General features: G+C 41.4%; 1 protein-coding gene across 1 annotated transcript in view; it reads right to left on the bottom strand.

The window, feature by feature from the left end:
- Window positions 1–20,205, bottom strand: part of ZMIZ1 (zinc finger MIZ-type containing 1) — a 337,399-nt gene that overhangs the window by 48,348 nt on the left and 268,846 nt on the right. The window contains exon 7 of the mRNA XM_058810416.1: window positions 2,669–2,813. Coding sequence (XP_058666399.1) covers window positions 2,669–2,813 — 145 coding nt within the window. The remainder of the gene's footprint in view (window positions 1–2,668; window positions 2,814–20,205) is intronic.

Below are 20,205 nucleotides of genomic sequence, written 5' to 3' on the forward strand. Positions count from 1 at the left end.
CTGTAAGTACATTTAACCAACAGTAACACTGGGAAAGCCCTCCTTGATCAGTCTACTTCAGTTTTCTTTCATAGCTCAATTAACTTTTAAAAATCAAAGATTGTCCTTAAAAACAGGCCAGGCCTGAATTACTTCTAGTGTAAGTGCCCACAGTTTATTAAATATGAATCCTTAGATTTAGATTCTTGTGATACATTATTGAGTCACAATTTATTTTAAATAGCTGAGCCCTGTTTCAACTTTGAAACTAAGCAGCTGTGTTTCTGTAGTGCCTGCTACATCAGGATTCTAGTCCCCTGACTAGAGTTCTGGGTAGTTTTGTTGCTAGTAAAAGGAACAGCAGAAAAAGCTCTGTGTGGAGTACTCAAGATCGTCTGATGATGGGGAGGGATTTAATTGTGTGTCTAATGATAATCAGCAGCTCACATATATCTACATTGCCTTTGTTAAGTAAGGTTCTTGCATATGGTCTTGGTTGTTCTAATTTAATATCTAGCTCTTTTACAAAACTTGAAATAGCTGGCTACATTAATTGTTTCAGGAAATACAAAGCAAACTTTTTTTTTCTGTTTGAATTAACAGAAAAGTCTTGTGGATTAGAGATAAGATACTGTGAACTTTAATACTCAGCTTTTGACCCAATTGTAATCTAATGCAAAAACAAATGGTGCTTCATCAACAGGTTCATCACTGATTGTAGTTAATACTGTACTTAATGGCTTTTCATCTTTTGTTTAATTAAAACAAATAGAAAACTCAATTCTTCTTCACACCATACTTCACTTCTGTCTTACAGACTGATTACAAAACATGCATGAAAATAAACAGTTCCAGGTGGAAAAAGAAGTTGGAGAGCCACAGGATGTCTCATTCTAATGTACCACCTGAGATATTTCAAGCAGTTACAGTAAAATTACAGACAACAGCACACACCAAAGCAGTGATGCAAACATTCCAAACCCCAAAGTGGCTGCTGCAGTTATTGTATATAAGAAGTGATGCCGCAGAAATTTTGTTTCTAGAGGGGCATCTCATAGGTAAAGAGGAGTAATTTAGAAATTGCTCCCAGTGTCTTCCCCAGTAGGGCAATTCAAGGGCAATACTCGAGAGAAATATGCAGGGACTGCCTAACACTGACCAGGCTGCTCTGCTACAGGCAGGATATTGGATGACTCGGTGCTGCTGGAAATGCTGGTATTTAGGTTTAGTAGAAGAAAGTATTTCTTTTTTGACATGTGACAGTTTCTGTGGAAAATTGCCACGAAAGAAGTGAGTTGTGCCTATCTTATCTATTATCTAGTAATGTAGCACACAGCCCCTGTGAGATAGTCTTACTTTATAGACTCTAGAGGAACAGAGGCTAAAAGGTCAAATGAGAATCAGGCATCTAAAAACTACAAAACTACACCTAAGAGAGCACATATACTGCACCACACTCTCGTCAGACTAGCCACTAATTTCACTTTGTCTTCTGAAAAGCTGCTCCCAAGTGTAAAATTATTTTAAAATATTAAGATTTCTTTGGTTTTTTGGAGTTTTTTCGTTAAATGTGTTTACAATCAGTCGTTTCATAAGCAGCTAAAAAAGAGGAAATCTAGGTACTCTGAAAAGCCAGTGATGATATATTAATTATACTTCAAAAAAAGGACTTCATTTATTCTCAAGGGCTGAAGTAAAAGACATACTTATTGCATGGTTTTCCCATAAATGCAACAAAAATAATGAAAAACTATCCAACCCAAACCCCCAAAACTGTTTGCAAACAGATTTGCATATGCAAATGCACTGGTACAAAGATGTCCCTAAGCTTCACTCTAACACAAAAGTTCAAGTTAGTTAGGCTATCACAGAACTTAGGTACAAGGAATTTAGACTCATTGCACTCTCATAGTCCTTCACTAACAAAATAATCCTACATAAAACAAATTTATACTATTTGTGATTTTTTAAAATGTGATGCTGAGGTAAAGAAAGCCTTAAAAAAAACCTCCCAGAAACATAAAGCACTGAATGGGTGCTCAATCCTGTCTACACTTGATTTCCAGCTTTTGCTTTGACCTAGGTTGTGCAGACAAGAATTACAAAGAGTGATCCTCTACATAATTTGGTAATCAAAGGCTTCACATCATCTTCTTTTACTGACCTTTAACATCCATGTTTTCTCTATATTAACACAAGTGCTGTTGGATCCTCACCTGATACAAGACTGTACAGGACATCCTCTGATCTATGGCTACACCCACTGTACAATTGCTTTGCATGTAATACATTTCCAATAATGGTTAAAACACAGAACATCAGTGAAATGTTTTCAACATCAAGAAAAGCCAATTGTATTTAAATAAACATCAGGCAAGTGTCTGATGAGAGACATGAGGTACAAGTTCATCTCTAGGGCATGACTTGAAGCTTGAAAGCACACCTACTTGATCTGAGCACAGATTTGAAGACCGAGGTGTCACTTCACTATGCATGGGGCAATAGCAAAGGCAAAAATTGAGTTTCTTTAGTGCTTGCTGTAATTACAGATACCCTGCTGTCCCTAGTGCTGAGCAGTGCATGAAACAGCGTCACTGCCCCCAGCAGTGGTACCAAGCATTTCAAGGAGCAGATCTGTCACACAACACGCTGTCCAGCCTGCAGTGCTGTGGGCTGGGCCCACACTCACCTGTGAGAGAGGGTGGGTTTCATGGAGCTCATAGAGTTCATGGGGGGTTGCATGGGGAGCTTCCCGGGAGGGTCGTTCTGCCGGCTTTTCTGGTGGCGAAGCAGCAAGAGCCGTCCCAGCTCCTCACACCACGATGAAAGCAGGGCTGTGCAAACAGAACAAATGGCAGTGAGCACACATCTGAGGAACCAGCACAGCCCCCTGCAGGTGCAAGCCACTGGAACAGGAGTCACGACCTAGACAAACACCATGAATGCAAAGCTGGTCCATGAACCACCATTCAGAGTTTTATCCCATCAAACTGAGTCTCTAATTGCCATACACTATCATAAGAACATTTTTACCCAAGTTACAAACATTCTGCATAGCCCAGGAGGCACAAGAGAACTTTAATCCTATCAAACTCAGTCTGTAATTGCCCTACCCTACCATTAGAACATTTTTACCCAAGTTACAAACATTTTGCATAGCCCAGGAGCACAGAGGCGAAGAATGGATGAAGCAAAAGGACATGGGATAGCTGTTACGAGTAAAGCAAGATGCACAATAATTCATTTCACACTAACAGAAACATAACAAAAACACAGAGAAGACATCATTTGCAGAGGGGAGCAAAGAAAAAAAGACCTCTTTTCTATTCAGCTGGTTTTTTTCTTAAGATTAATTGGAGAGAAACCCATGCCCACAAATTAATTTCCAAAACTGCTATGAGCTACCAGTCTTGAATAGATAAACAGGAGAATGATGTATGGGTACAAAGTTAGGCACTTAAATCTATATCTGACCCAGCATAACCCCTAAATGTGTATTTCCATTATGTGCCTAATCTTGTAGTCAATGAGGGTAATTCTGTGCTTACAGGAAAAGCACGCTTATGAACTATGAAGATGCAGAGATTTCTTAGAGGGAAGAAGAGCTTGCAACTCGAGACATGAAAGGGGTCATTATTCCTGAAAATGTGGCCTCTCCCTTATGCACCCACATTCAGAAAAGACCAGGCCCTGTTATAGAAACCACCTACTCTGCAGTAAGCAGAGCCCCAGAAATTGACTGCACTGCTCCGATGAGTGCATCAGCCAAGACACCCACCAAAGTCCCCAGCAACATCCACCTGAGCCTTAAAGCTGCCTATTGAATTCCAACATCAGAAGTGGCTCTGGTAAAAAGTCAGCCAGGTATGAGAACACAGTGAGGAGTTTAGCTGGAACAAAGTGCAGACTAACTGAAAAATCCTGTAGTGGAAAGAAATCAACTTTTCAAGTGGAAGTGCTGGGGCTTTTTTTTTCTTTAAAGGATGCTTTACAAAACCCTCAGAACAAAACAACGCTTCACGTTTAATTTTTAACTAAGTGCCTTCCTGAGGTGTTGCAGACTGAACACAAATCAACAGATTATATGGGTGGGTGAGAACCAGAAGACAACTGAAAACCCAAGCTGCCATAGCGGTTTAGGGTAGTAACAAACTCTAGATGTAATTTCAGGCTTGCTCATTTAAAAGAGACAAGTGCAGAATCCTCTGAAATTGAGGCTCCTGTTTTCATGTCTTAATTTTCTAATGGTTTTCTTTTCACCAAATAACAATCATAAGCAGTAGCTAACTATCATTTCAGGGTACACCATCTTCTTTTCCCAGCAGCTACTCACATGCACTGTTAACACAGAACAAATTCCAAAGAGACTAACTGTAAAGTCATATTTGTGGGGCAGAAAAAAGAACCTGCTTTACCAAAAACGCACGCAAGTATGGTAAAAGAAACAGTTGGATTTTCTCAAGTTAAATGGCTACACAAGAAAAATACTTATAGCCTGGGCCACTGCTGTGAATTAATCACACATTAGCACAAAGAAGGGGCAGTAATTTTATTGCATTTGGACAAAGAAGAGGTAGCAATTTTATTGCATTTATCAAGCAGAAGGTCAAGAGAGCTGTTTAGGGAGGCATTTTAGAGCTCTGCTGTGACAAAAGGGGGCCATCGTTTCTTTATGTAACTAAATATGGTCACTGGGAAACTGTCAGCCTCACACGGAGCCTACAAAAAGCATTCCCTCCAGCTCTGTGAAATGTTCCAGCAACGAGTGTCAGTCTAAGCTGCTTCTCTATTAGCCAAGGAATCTGTCAACAAGCATTTGATCAAATTATACTCACCTTTTATCCCTGGCATATTATTACTAATGTGCCAGTGACAAAGGCCCCCCTCCCCCTTTCCAGCAGCCTGGAAATACAAATTCCTGCCTTACAGGGTTTCTTCCCTTGCCCACAGCCACTTGAGCTCGGGAAACACGAACAAAGTGTTCTGCCGAACACTTAACGCAGCCATCACGGAGTAATAGTGGATGAGTAATAGTGGATGCTGAGCACTTCCACAGCCGAGTGTAATTACTACAGAATCATCCATCTTGGACGCGGCTATGATGGGAGAAGGGAGTTGCTCCTTCTGCACACCTATGTGCACTTGACAAGTAAGATAAAAAGCAACAACCCAAAGGATCCGAGGGCATGAATCTGCAAACAAAAGCCAAACCTGCTTGGAAAAAAAAGCAGAGTAACTCCCGGAAAAAGAATGTGCCAATGAGAGCATTGCTTTGGTGAGGTGAAGGTAAGAAAACATCTTAATGAGTTGTTGTTATTACCAATATCCAGTACGCAGATTTATAAAGGGAAAATGTAAACCATCAAAGTAAAAAGAGGTCCTCAAGATAAGCTGGATGGTTTTATTCTACAAGTTATCTGGAGAGGACTCATGTTTTTAGAAACTAAGAAACTGCAGGTAAAAACCTAGGAAATTTACTCATCCCTATCAGCACTCATTATGGTTCAACCTTTCCTCCCTCAGGACATTTCAACTCATGTACCATGTATAATAATCACACTCTTCCCTGTGTTGGTACTTGTGCATGGAATGAAAACAAAGCTGTTTGTAGCCACCTTAGGAGTTACCAATTCCCCTCTGACCTGCTCTATCCTCCCTCTAAAGAGTCTGCTCCCTTCTGCTGGAACACACAGGGCAGCCTCCCATCTCTCCCGCCCCATCCACCTCCAGTGAGCTCTCTGCTCGGTAAGATGAATATATACCCTGCCAACACACATCTGGTACAGCTGGCTTCTGGAGAACATCACTTCCTGGGCTATTCAAGCAAGATAAAACAAACTCAAAATGAATTTACAGATTACACTATTCATCTTTAGTGTACTTAGTTACTGCTTTTTATGCTGACAGTATTAGGCGTATCTCAACTCATTTACACTCAAAGCACGAGAATTTCAGTATCATACTATAATGAACAGATAAAGCAGCAAGCACAAAGGACAGCTACAGATGGTGCCAACAGTCAGTCTCACCCTCTCACAGCACAGCCAAGCAGCTGCTTTTTCTCCCCCTCGGCCCCTCCTCCTTGTACAACAGGAGCACAGATTTTGCAGATGGACCATCCACACCGTCTCTCGCAGCCCCTTGCTGCGGCAGTTTTCAGATTTAAATCGTGTTCCTTTGCTGCATTGCTACAATGTCCCTTGCATACAATGATGTGCCTTTCCTGCTTAAGTTGAACTCAACTGTTGCAATGAGAGGAAAGGAAGAATCCTTACATGTGCACACAGCCCCCAAGAAGCCCTGTACACAGCCCAGGTGTAAAATACAACCTGGTTAATACACCAAAATTGACATTTTCCTTTAACTCCTGTTCAGTCATAGAGGGCTCTGCTAGCTCATGCAAAAAGATACAGAATAATGGCAATCAAATAACGTACTGACAGTTTAAGTGTATTCACACATTTATTTGGCTTAAAGGGACACTCTGGGATGATTGGTGTAATATTTGACCTACTTTTCTCCATCTGCAAAACCTGTATCATTCTTAATGGGATTGCATTTCACTTTCAGCACTGATCTATTTCCATAGGAATAAATCAATACCGATTTGCTAATGACGACTGCGTTAAGAAACCAGCACAGACAGAGCAGCCTCAGCTTTCACATTTGTGAAAAGCAGAAATACAGATATAAAAACAAGAGAAATTTCAATTACAACTAGCCCAAGGGGTTTCCCTAAGGATGCAAGAGAAAAAAATCAGTTCAGATATATTCAGCTTGTGGCTACCCGGTCACATTTTTGTTTTTCTATTCTTTGAAGAGGACCAGACATCGCAGAGTGGGTCTCAGCACAGAATGTGACTGACCTCTCCTTAAAAAACTCATAAATACTCCCACGCACCCAAAGTTGGCAACACTTTATGTCCTTCTGGATGTGTCCAATAATCTTAAATTCTTTCATTGAAAAAAATCCTAAGACATGGCAATGTATCCACATTGGGATCCTGGGGACAAGGAGGGGAAAGAAGGCTGGAAGGCAATTTTTATTTCTTTTTCCCAGTCAGCCCAAGTCACATTTTAAGCATTTCTCTGCAACCACAGAGCTAAGCCTTGCTTGAAAGAGAAAGGAAGCAATTGTTATTTAATCCCCTGCCTCTAGGAGCCAAGTCTTTAAGAACATGCCAAATATCACAAGATTTGCGACACAATTATTAGGACCGGCCACATCCCCTGGTACTGCTCCTTTCCTGTAAGGGCCCTTTTGTGCCTAAAACCTGCCAGGCAGTACAGAGAGCAAGGCCCCCACTGCTTGCTCTGTGGCACCTTTCCATCCCTCACAGCCATGACTGCCCATCACCCAGCAGCACAGCTGCTTTGTAAGTGCTGGGGCCCTTCTATTAGGAAAATCAAGGAGCTTGAGATGGGTAAGCCACAGATCATGCCCAGGCTGCTTGCCTCACTTAATACTTCTTGACAACAAATGATGCTGGCATACCTGTAAACATTACATGATGGGTGCTGGTGATGCAGGTCAAACATGATTTTATAGCCATAGCACAGAAGATTGGTACAGCCCATGACAGCCCTTTTTGGGCCAGGGACCAGAAAAAGTAAAGCAACCAGGGTGTGCAGCCAATGCTGCCCCAGAGAGGCACTGCTGCACTTCCCCAGCTGCACCCAGCCCGGCCCTGGGAGCTGCAATCCCTGGCACTGCAAAGTGCCACAGTAAGCACCTCGAGTGCAGGAGCTGCAGCTCCCTAGAAAGCAAAATACAGAGAAGCACAGTGCTAATCTATTTACCCATTATGATACCCTAGTATTAGTTACAGCTTATCACCTCAGTAAATCGCTGCCTCTTGTTAGGGAACGTGCTTAAAGGTGCAGCAAACTGTTATTTACAGGCAGACACTATATTTACAGCCACAAAGACAGGTGAGGAGGGGATAGGACAACAGCTCAGTAATTTCAATGCCTTCTGCTTCCCGGGAGACTGCTGGAAGAGCACAATAGGATTACTGCTTCCTTGCTGCAGTTAAGCTGCAGTAGATAGTTCAATAGGCAGACTGGCAGATCCGTATTTCTTATTCGCTGCAATGAAAATATTAGGAAAAAAGGAGGAGTTTGATTTGGAGAACTATCTGTTCAGCACCATCTCACTAGATTGGTTTCATGTCTCAGAAGGAAATGCATTTGGCTGAAAAGATATTTACAGCATAAGTAAGAAAATACATCATTTTTCACCAATCATATCCATTAATTTTTATATTGCTTTTAGAAACAAATCTGTATTTTTTTTACATGGAGAATTCCAGATAAGTAGAACACAGAGTTACTGAGTGCTTTCTGCTCTCTCCTCTACAGACTGCAATCTAAATACAGTTTTCATAAAGCATCCAGTGAGGTAATTTGGTGGGGAGGAAAGGGAAGCAGCAATGAGAAGAGAATGAGAGGAGTGGAAATAACTATTGTCTTGGTTATTTAGAGGAGTTATTCTTTCTACATAGAAAAATGGAGACTATATCATGTTTGGAAAAATACACTGAAAATGTTAACTACCTAAAGCTGAATGTGCTGACAGCATTAGAAAAATAAGGTCAATTGCATTAAAAGGATGGAATCTTTGAAATTTTGTGAAACCGAAAATCAGATGTTTCCCATGTGTTTTAAAAGCCATTTTGCTTTTAAAGAGCTAGGAAATGGAGACAGAGAGAAACCTCTCATGTCAAACTATTTCAAGGATTGATTTTCCTGCAGCTCTCCTCCCTGCATAGCCCTGCAGAGCCTGGCAGTGGCTGGCTCACCTGTCGGTCAGGGCAGCAAAGCAAGGCCACAACCCCAGGATGTGACAGTCCATTAGCAGAGATTTGTGTTTGTCCCTCCTCTGCAGTTCTCTCAGGGTACTGCTCCGTGGCCTAACCCTGTGACAGAGAAGCCCTGCCTGTCATTACACCAGCTTCTGCTCCTTTCTGCCTCAACGCTGACAGCACAAAAGGAGTACACACAAAGCCAATTACAAAGCAAAAGTAAGAATTTCTCAGCAGTCTGGCTGTTCAGCATGGACTCAGAGCAGTTCCCAGGGAGTCCATCCCTCCTCCCAGGCCTGTCTCACCAGCTGCCAGCAGATGCCCACTTTGCACACAGCAGCTCACAGCACAGAGCCAGTGCTTATCCCAGGTGTTTGCTGCCACCTCATCCAGGGAGGCTTGCACCCAGCTGGCTGCTTTTATGGAGCACCTGAGGATTGTGGCTGCGCTTCTTCATCAGGCAAAATCAGTGATGTTAGCTTAGAAGTCCAAGTAAGTTGGATTAAATGGACTGATTTTATCTAAAAAGTGCCAACACAAACCTGCCCCCTGTAGGGAGGAGAACCCCCTCCAAAGACACACAGATTTAACAAGTCCTCATCCCAGTAAACTGCATGGAACTGAATTCCCCAGCAGAGCAAGGGGGCAGCTGGCGCAGATCCTCATTCAGAGGCATGAACTGCCCTGCTAATGACAACAGGAACACCAAGTTGACAGCCACAATTCAATGCTGTGGAACAGGGCATGATAGACATTTCCAGCCCTAATATCTAAGTAATGCCTTTTATCAAGAATGCCTCCTTCATTACTATAGCTACAGCTGTGTCCTGCAGAAATATACAGCTTTGCCCCAGTAGGATCTATAATGCAATTATGTATTACAATTAAAATACAAAAAATCATGCAGGTTTATAGGAAAATAGCTAATGAAGGGAACACCTAATTAAACTGAATGTAGTATCACATTAATTAACAGAGGTTTTATTCAATAAAATCCTTACTGCAAACCTGAGAGTTATTCAGCATGTGCTTTCAGAACTGCTGCATGAGACTGACACCATGTACAAAATCTGGTCTTGAATATGGGTCCAGCTTGCCTTGGCATATCTTCAATTCTCCACAAATACCTCTCAAGACACATCTATATGTAGGCTTCCCCAAAGGCTCTTGCCAACTGGAATAATACATCCTGGAGACACAGATCTCAATTCTGCTATCCTCGCCCCATGCCTTCAGTGGAACTGGGATTCCCTAATTTCCTTCTACACTTGCCAAAACTTGGCAGAGGATCTTACCAGATTCACTACATTAACTTTGAAGTAATACATCACAAAACACAGCAACAATGGCTCAATTTGGCAAGCACAAAACACTCTGTACAGATCCAGATAAAATACGCAAGCATCTCATTGAGGCTTAGCTCTGCCCAAGCTGCTACATCTGAAAACACAGCCCATTATATAAAGAGAAGACAATACTGGTGAAAGGCTACCAGCAAGCAAATCTTGGATAAGGCTTTTCAAGGAAATGCACTCCAATAGCATTAGACTGCTTGTTTTCTTACTCATCCAATTGTTGGTTTCACTGCTTAGACTTCACACAACAGCATCTTTCATTACTGCTGTATGCTTTTGTTTTGTAATGCCAGTGCTAGTCATCAACAGAATTCATACATAATCCAGACATCTGAAAAACGAGACTGACACACTTGAACCCATCTTTGTCTACAGATAAAGCAGTGACCTACAGGTGAGAGGCTCAGTTTCATTTAATCCATCCTCAGCCCTCCAATTACTACTGTAAACAACTCCTGAGCTAATACCACTACTGACATCTGAAAGTGCTAAGAAAAAACCCACCAGATGAATTTAACAGGAGCTGGAACACAAGGGAGCCATGCACAACCACCACAATGATGGAAGTCTGGAAGGGGGAAAATCTGGTGTCTATCCTTAAACGAAAGAAAGGAATAACTGCAGAACTGGAGGTTCAGCTTCTTGTCATGGAAACCTAACCCAAATTATTCAAAAGGACCAAGAGGAAAGTAAAAAATGAGTAACAACCAAAACTGACTTTTCAGAAATAAATCATGCTTTACCTCTGTACTTTCTTTATGTAACAGACAACAGACCTTGAGTGTAGATTGGTTTGATTTCAGTCAGGCTTTAGTGCTGCTTAACATGACATTCTCACAAATAAACAAGGGAAATTAGGTCTAGCTGAACACAACACAACATGGCAGGAAACTTAAGGCTTACCAAACTATTAAACCAACAGTCACTAATAGAAATGAGCATTACCAGATTGCTCAGAGGCCAATGAAGGCAGTAGCTGTGCTGTGCTGCCAAAGCACAACCAGCCAGCCTCCCTGGCTGCATGAGTGGGACTCAAGCTTGGGAAATGCACAGTTCTCTCTACCCCACCACAATGCTTAGCCACAGAAGGGGGAGAAAAGTAACCAGAATGATTAGAAAAAACCCTATCAATAAACCCTGCAAGAAATGAATCAGGGCTTTTAGTGGGTTTGGTTGGAGCTTTTTTATTTACAAGAGGGAAGACTGATAGCAGCGTTATGATTACTGAGTAACAAAGCATTAACTGTATCCACAGAAGAAACACCAATAAGACAGAGATAAAAAAGACATACGTTAGATATCATGAGCATTATAATGCTTTAAAATAACCTAAGGGGTAAGGTGAGGAATTTCCATAAATGGAGATGTAGAGGAAGGGTCAGATACAGATCTAGGGAGAATGGATTCTTCTAAGGGGGCTAAGGCACAGATCACTTTTTGAAGTCTTCTAGAATCAAATAAAATCTGTGTTTGTGAACAGAGGAAATTCAATCAGTCTGCATTGGGAAAGTATTTAAATCTGGCTTGTATTCACAATTATCCCAAAAAGACATCTTAGCTACAATGTGGGGAGCTCCTGTAGAGACTGCTGAAGTGGCCATCCAGCCACATGGTTTGCTGGCTAAGTTTTAAAGATGAAAGAAACTGAGAGCAGGTGATGTGCTGAAGGTCACACCATTTGTGACAGAACAGAGTCCCAGAACAGAGGGGATCACACACCTTCCTCTCTTTGCAAGGAAAAACCACAACCACCACATCAAGGGGTTACTGCTCTGTGCCCACAGTCTCTGTGCCTGCCATGGAACATTTTCAAACAACAACTGTAAAACATCTGGAGAGGCTTTCAAGGAGAGGAAAAAACCTACAAAAACCACACAACCAAAATTTATAGCAGAAACGTGTTTCCAAAGTTAACACTGCACAGCCAGAACTCAGAAGGACCAAAAGCTATTTTAGGAACTTAAGGATTTTTGGTTCTGCCGTCTTGCTTTTTGTTTTAACTTTACATTATTTTATATTTATACAGGAAAAGAATGTTTTATCAGGTGTCCTCAGTTTTTTTTTTTTTTTTTGTATGACCAGTATAATACAAACTTTGCCAACTTCTCTGTAAGTGCTGAAGGAACAAAACCGCTTGCCTTCGAAGTTGGGAGTTACAGGACCATTTTTAATACTATCCAAACTTTGTAGTTGAACAGAACTAAGTTAGAAGTACCCTGACCCTACCCTTCCACTCTCTAAGTGCTGAACATGAAAATAGTTAAGGACAGCATGAAACAGAAACTCAGCCTAGTGCAGTTTTTAGCTTAACTGATTTCTGCTCAAACAATACCTGGCAGACAGGCGTGGGCATGCACTGCAGTTTCAAGGCATTGCTTCCCATCTCACTGCCCAGTTGATGAGGTAGTTTTCTAACAGAGTCATTACTTCTCTTTTTTCCCCTCTGAGTCCTACCAACCCCACAAACCTTGTCATCTTCCTTTACTAGCAACCTGCTCTGCTCCTCTGGTACTAATCACCTTTTCTTGAGAACTGCCTAATTAATTAACATTCAATTAATATACCAAAGTCAAATACCAAATAATTGTTCCCAAGCTGCACTGGGAACTTGGTAACTAATCTGAGCAAGAGGAGGGCTTCTGTATCCTTAAAGTTCCATTTCCTCTAGCTGTGTCTTCTGGGCCAATGAACATTTCCCACCTGAAACACAGTAATATTATAGGAGCAGACTTCATGAGCCATGGATGCTCTTGCTAAGGCATTCTGATACCTCTAAAGACTCCACATACACTATGTTTATTTAATTTATAACCAATAAAGCAAAAGTAGCAAATCATCAATGCTCTGTTACAATTAGGGCCACAGAGAAAACCCGAGCTGGTGTAAAATAAGAAACATCTAAACAACCCTACCCCAATCTTCAGATTATTTTAGTTGTAGTTTCACAATACAAAGTGTTCAGCAACAGTACTGCCCTGAGGCAGCCCCATCTTCTGCTGTCTGTGCCCATGCCCTGCTGCAGCCTGCACACTCCCAGCTGCGCTGAAGCATTTCTTTGTGTGACCACCCTGTGAACTCGACAGCTTTTTCTTTTGCATTTAACCTTTTTTTTTTTTTTTTTAAATCTTTTTCCTCGTCTCTCTCCTCAAAAATATTTCCCCCCAGACATGTATTTGGTTTTTCCCCAGCCACATGAAGCCCCAGGCTCGGGCGCTCAGCAGAGGCGGGAGGCGGCAGCTGCTGCCCCACGCCGGGGCTCCAGTGCCACGGAGCAGCCTCAGCTCAATTAGCCGAGCTACAAGCACGGAGGGCTGCAGCAAGAGACTTTTATTTAAAGGCCTAACGACGAACATTAGTTTTAGACAGATTAGAAATTGCTGTTTCCTTGTCTTCAGGGGCATGTTTATCATTTTACATAGGTAGAGAGAGGTTATCTGTGTAAGAGGGGAGAGGTGTAAAAATGAATGTGGCTAATTGCTTTTTACAAGCATCTAGGGAAGAAGCCAGTAGAAATCACAGCCCAGACTGATTTTACAATAACTTTCGTTTCTCTGTCTAAAAATTAAAAAGAATTGGGGGAGAGGGAAAGGGTTGTTTGTGACCACCTTTTCTTCTGGACATTTGCAGAAGAGCAGCCTGCCTAAATTCTCACAGAGGACACCTGGCCACCTCTCCCTGCACACCAGTGCCATAATTTCAGGGCTGGAGTGCTGTAAGATAATGTCATCACTGCTCCTGCCGTCTATAAATAACTGCATTTGAATCTAGCCGAGTCACGTGGAAAAGCTGGCCAGCAACACACACATGTATGTGAGCATGCTTTTGGAAACCCAAATAATTCTAATAATATTGCATGGAATAAGCTTTAGCTTTCCAAATTTAGCTCTGGTCCATGCACTCACTGCGGCTCACAGAGGACTGCTATTATTTCTTTTTTTAAATACTATTCTTCCTTTGCAAGCTGCTGACTAGGGCATTAGCGGGGAAAAAAAAAAAAGCGTGCAAAATCGTCTCGTGTGCTGCTGCGCAGACAGACTGCTCAGAGAGGCAGACAAGAATCAATTGCTCGGGTAGCTCGGCAAACCCGCCCGCCCCTCTCATTGACATCTCCTCTCAGCCCCTGAAAAGGAGCATGGGCCCGAGCGCGGCGGCGAGAGCAGTGGGCGGGTGCGAACGGCCGCCAGACAGCACAGCACGGATGGCACACGCTGGAGAGGGTCCTGATCCAGCACAGCACGGATGGCACACGCTGGAGAGGGTCCTGATCCAGCACAGCACGGATGGCACACGCTGGAGCCGCTCCTGATCCAGCCCAGCACGGATGGCACACGCTGGAGCCGCTCCTGATCCAGCACAGCACGGATGGCACACGCTGGAGCCGCTCCTGATCCAGCACAGCACGGATACCACACTGGAGTGGCTCCTGATGCTGGTTCCTGGCCCAGCCCAGCCCGGATCCCACCCTGGAGCGGCTCCCGATGCCGGCTGAGCTGCAGCCCCAGCCCGCTCTGCCTCTGCCTCTGGGGATCGGAGCGGGCTGGGGCGGCAGAGGTAGCAACACACCCTAATCACACACGAAACCAGATTTTAGCATCGATTTTTTACAGCAAATCTGTCAGAGCAGTGCAAAAGGATGATTTTAAAAATAAAACAAATTTTTGGATGCTTAAACAATCCCATAGCAGTAGTAACAAACACGAATAGGAAACCATTTCCAATGAGCTGTATGGAGCTCCTCGGGGCATTTTCTGGGAAAATGACTGGAATACAACCTGACATGACCAACAGAGCCTGCAGTTTAGGCAAGGCTGTAATACCCAGAAGACATTATTGGCGGAAGATTTTCATCTTTGGAAGCTAAAACTGAGGAGAGCATGTACTGAGGAGGAGAAGATACAGGAAGAGAGAGGGCGGCAAGGGACACTGAGTATTTCCCAAGACTTCAAGCACTGTTAATTCTGCAGAGCATTTCCCAGGGACAGAGATTCTGTTCCACTGCCTGTAGAAAAGCAGCAGTTTGTAAAAAAAGCACTGAGCAAACATCCTATCTAAATAGCAACCACATCAATTTCATGTTCCCAGAACATCTGGAAAGAAGAATCACAATCAGAATGGACATCAGAACATCAAATATTACTGTACAGCACACAGTAAGATGCTGTCCAAGCACATGGTGAATAAAATTCTACCTTCTTGGTCAAAATAATTTTGGATTAGCTCTTACTCCTACTGAAGTTGGTTGAAAATATTCCAAGTAATTTTAGTGGTCTGAAGCTCAGTCTCTTACATTACATTTACACAACCTCTACCAATACAATCTTTTCTCCTTCAATACACTATTTTAAGTGTATGATAAAAATGTAATTTCTCCTTAATACATTAGGAAATACTTCCATGTTAGTCTAGCAGATGATATTTTTAATTTTACTCATGTAAACTAAGAAATGTGGGGAAGTGGCTACAATAGAGGATAAAACCCAAGAGAAATTAGAGGAAAAGATAAGATAGTATGTTAAAGATAAGGTTTCTGAAAGGTTACAGATATATTATTGCATACAGACTGTGCCTGGCTACTTAATGCCTGGGGCCTATATAAATGGCCTTTCACAAACACATAAGGACTGGCTCCTTCCACAAGGAACTTGAAAGAAGTGCAATAAAATTTCAAAACCAAGATGTCATGGACAAAAAATTCTCATGGAAATTATCACAGGAATGTTTTCTGAAAGGAGCTGGTTGAATGAAAGAACAAATTTGTAGTCAACTAATAAGAAATTTTCTCCAAAGGGAATAGATTGTGGTAATTTTGAAAACATAAGGGTGGTGGAAGAGATGAGGAGAACCCTCAAGAGTAACAGAAGCCCAGGGAACAAGGACCAGACCTGAGGGTGCTGTCAACTTAATGAGAATAGAGAAGGTAATTAGATGGGCTCCAAGAAGGTGGAATTTTATCATGTACCCTCACATTCCCCCTCTTGCTGCATACCTTTCATCCTGTATTTTACTTTGAGGCCTCCAAAAGCCAAATTATCTAAATTTGGCCCAATTCAAATAATATTTTAATGCAATACTCATCTAATCTGGCCTATTGCAATATAAAACAATCCATATTAGCAATCTGCAGTTTGATGCTATGAAAACTAGGAATTACAACACTTAAAAATATCACAGTGTTGAGAACATCTTGTTTGTTCTCTCTTGGATTTCTCATGGATAGTTAAGATCAATTCAGGATACCAGCTCCAGTTCCACTGGCTGTCAAGAAGCAAAAGAAACAAAATCAAAAAGGCAGGCATTGCAGCTTGACTGTGGTGTTGGCCAAAACAAATGGTAAAAATGTCCTTTTTTAAACTTCCTACACAACATAGTTGTTCTCTCTCTGTCTTCTGAGTCATATCTGTTCATGTTACCAAGAAAGTCCCACAGAGCCAATATGGCTAGGGAAGAACAAGATGTATTTTCAACAAGACTCTTAGCTGATTCCAGTTGCTGCAAACTCATTTTTTTTCCAGAAATCATAAAAGAAGCAGAAGAAAAACTCTGAATTTCAGCTTCCAGCTACTATAATTAATAAACTAGGGATATTTGGTGTTGAAAGGTAACAGCAGACATTGTCTGTCTTTATAGGAAAGTAACTTTTGAAAGACCTTTCAAAAGGTTTCCTTCTACCTTTAGAAGTACTTACTTAGGCCAGAAATATTGTTGATATTTCCAAAATGTTCACAAAAATCTTATGTGTCAACACTAATATAAAACATTTTAAAGGTAGCAATAGTAATAATAATAGCAATAGTAATAATAATAGTAGTAATAATAAAAACAATTATTATTATTATAATTATTATTTTAAAAAAGGAGAACAGGACAGAATATTTTCAAATTGTTAAATGCTTCAGTTTTCAAGAAGCGGTATTCACTTCTAAATATCCATGCACATGTTAATAATTATCTGTATCAATTATTGTATAACAGTATTCTACATCAGATGTTTCTTTAATGCAGAGTTGAGCACTACCAAGTGATCAAGACCACACATTCTAAAAGATATACATGTAAACAAAGCACTTCTTTTATCTGCAAGTTGCTGATAAACACTAGCTAATCCTCACCTAATCCTGTGAAGAGAACATCATCCCGGCTTCACAAAGGGGGAATCTAAGGCAGTGAACTAATCCTTTGGGGATAATACTCAGGTTAGAATGCCAGGAAGACAAGTTACTGGTGAGGGACACTGACGTACTGACTGGTAGGCTATGTGAAGATTTCTGCTGCCAAGACTATCTCCACTTCCTGAGGAACCTCTCAGGGCAAATGTTTACAAAAAGACCAGGAAGGAGAGAATGAGTTTGAACATCAACACAGAAAAAAGATTTTCACATCTATACATAAGGGTGCCTTGAATGGAGAGAGGAACTTCTCTGGAGGAGGATAATGTCAGTCAACAAGGACATACATTCACAGCATCCTGAAGAGGAGAGGATCAATGCACTCAACATCAGATGAGGGATTAAAGGCTCTTTTCCTAGCCTGGATGCAGACCACTAGACCATGCTAATCTGACAGGAGGAGTTTCTGCAAGGCAGCTGAAAAAAAGCACAGATTCATATAACAGAAAATAAAACAGACATTCCAAAAACTCACTGCAAATTCTTGCCCAACAAACACACCACTGAACGCTGGAGAATAAATAACAACAAAGTGGCAAAGCCTAAAAATCTTCCTTTTTAAGTGGCCTTCCATGCACATGCATGTTCTGGGAAAGCATTCCACTCTGCAGCCGCTGTGACACCCAGAGCAGTGACCACAGACAACTCCAGCACCAGTCCATCAACCCAAGCAGATCATTAAACAGAGAGGAGAGAGTTCAAAGCTGAAACCTACCATCAAGCAATCAAAGCTTTAAAGTGAAATAGTCTAGTTCACTGCAGTATTTATAAAAGGTACTATCTCAAAGCTTTCATGGAGAGTAGAGACTTAAGCCCCTGCTATTACCGACTGGAATAAACTAGTAGAGAAGGTACATTTAAGAAAGTCTTGTAAAGAAAAAATGTATTTCATCCTGGAAAAATCTAAGAATCAAAAAGGATAGCAGAACACAAAATGAGTAAGTCAAAATGAACAGCTTGGTAAGATAAAAGGGATGCATTAAAAAAGGCATAAAGACTTCATAAGAGAAGACTGGAAGAATGTTACATGATTTACAGCAAACATTTCAATAGGTATCCTGATGAAACAAATGACAACTTTCTGTCAGATTCTTGACTAACAAGTTTCTGCAGATAGACACTTATTAAAAAACAACCAGCAAAATCCACAACTGGACCCCTGTGGGCTAAGGTGAGGGAGAAAGAGTAGAGAGACGTACAGGCACTGCACTAATGAGCAGCAACAAAAGACCAATTAACAAAGACAGTTGTTATGTCTTGGAACTGATACTGCTGTGTTCCAGACATTCTATGACTGGAAGTCATAAGGTCTTTACTAGAGACCTCTTTTAGTAAAGATGAGAAACTGCAGTGGATGAAACCAATGGTCTCTTGAGTTCACAGTGTATTTTCCTCTGTCCAAGGCAATGGAAAAAGTATTTCCAATATGCTTTCTTCATCAGATGCACCTTACAGGGGTCAGAGAAGACCCTTCCAGTGTTTGGACAGGCAACATCAGCTCAGAAATTTAAATAATAATCTAGCACGCTTGTAGAGCTGAGAACACAGCAATCTCAATCCCAACATACATGCGGGAAAGTTATAATTAACTTCAGATTCTAACCCAACCTTTACAAAGCAGGAAACATTCCTTTTTTAGACAAGCTCCCAGCAGGGTCTCACTCAACACAAGTCTTTCAACGTCTTTATTCAATCTGATGATATACTGGATTTTTTGGGTTTTTTTAATGCTTTGGGAAGTTGAATTTAATCCAGATAAAAACTGGCTACCTCATTATCACTTCCATTACTACAGAAAGGAACGAGTGGCATAGACATCCCTTAGATAAATGTAACCAAAGTGCAAAAAAGGCAGCATTAAGTAGTAAGGTGAAAAAACTAAAGTATTAATCTGCTCCACTCTTTGGAGAAGAGACTGTCTCTTCAAAGATGTTTGCAGAGTGCTTAGCACAACAGGCACTCTGATTTAGATATGAGTGCTAACCAAATAATAATAACCAATAACAGCAAATACTTTAACCTCAAGTTCTTTTGTGCCTGGTACTAAAGTAATGGTGGAAAGAATGAGGATCATACCAAGAAACAGCCCAATGAAATATTAAGAGAGACAGTACCTATATCTGGTGAAATCATTTAGCATTCTAAATTATTATCAAAACTGTTAAAAATACTATGTTATCATGTGTTGGCTCATGACTTGCACCATAGGGACTTCTCAGTTTTGTGTTTACCTTGTTCAGTTTAAAACTCCATATTAAGAAATATTTTAGTTATTATTAGTAAAGTACACTCAGAACAAGGCATAAGAAACTACTGACAATGGCTACAAGAAAAAGATTAGCTGCTTGCTACCTTGCTCAGAACATGGTAAAAATAAGTAGCTAAACCAAAGCCTTAACAAAAAACAATGTGCAAGAAACAAAAGAGTAAACAGAAGAAAGGATGGACACAGTATGAGAGAGTGTGGCTTCCATGCACTTAAACCCCTGACAGGAATGGACACAAGAAGCAGGAGGTCACTGCTTGTGTTTGGAAACAGTGCACAAGACAGACCAGACCTGCAGATCAGCTCAGGAAAGAACAGGAGAAAAGGGAAGGAAACCTGGGGGAAAAAAAAGTTTGTGTGAGCAGTGGGAAGTGAAACAGTCTCATGTTTCATGAACTCTCCCATTATTCCCTTGCACACCTGCCATGTCCCACTGTAAGAACAACTTGTCTACCAAGGACCAGAAAAAAATGAGCTTCCAACAGGCACTGGAGGATGCTCAATTCCCAGACCTGCTAACCCCTGCAGGCTGAAGGAAGCTGTGAGTCAAGTCAGCAGTGCAAGCAGCAACTCAGAACACTAACTGCCCAATTCCTAAGATTTTATTTTAATTAGCCCATGGTATTTTTACATGC

The sequence above is a fragment of the Ammospiza caudacuta genome, chromosome 9, assembly GCF_027887145.1.
Source record: "Ammospiza caudacuta isolate bAmmCau1 chromosome 9, bAmmCau1.pri, whole genome shotgun sequence".
NCBI classification, from domain to species: domain Eukaryota; kingdom Metazoa; phylum Chordata; class Aves; order Passeriformes; family Passerellidae; genus Ammospiza; species Ammospiza caudacuta.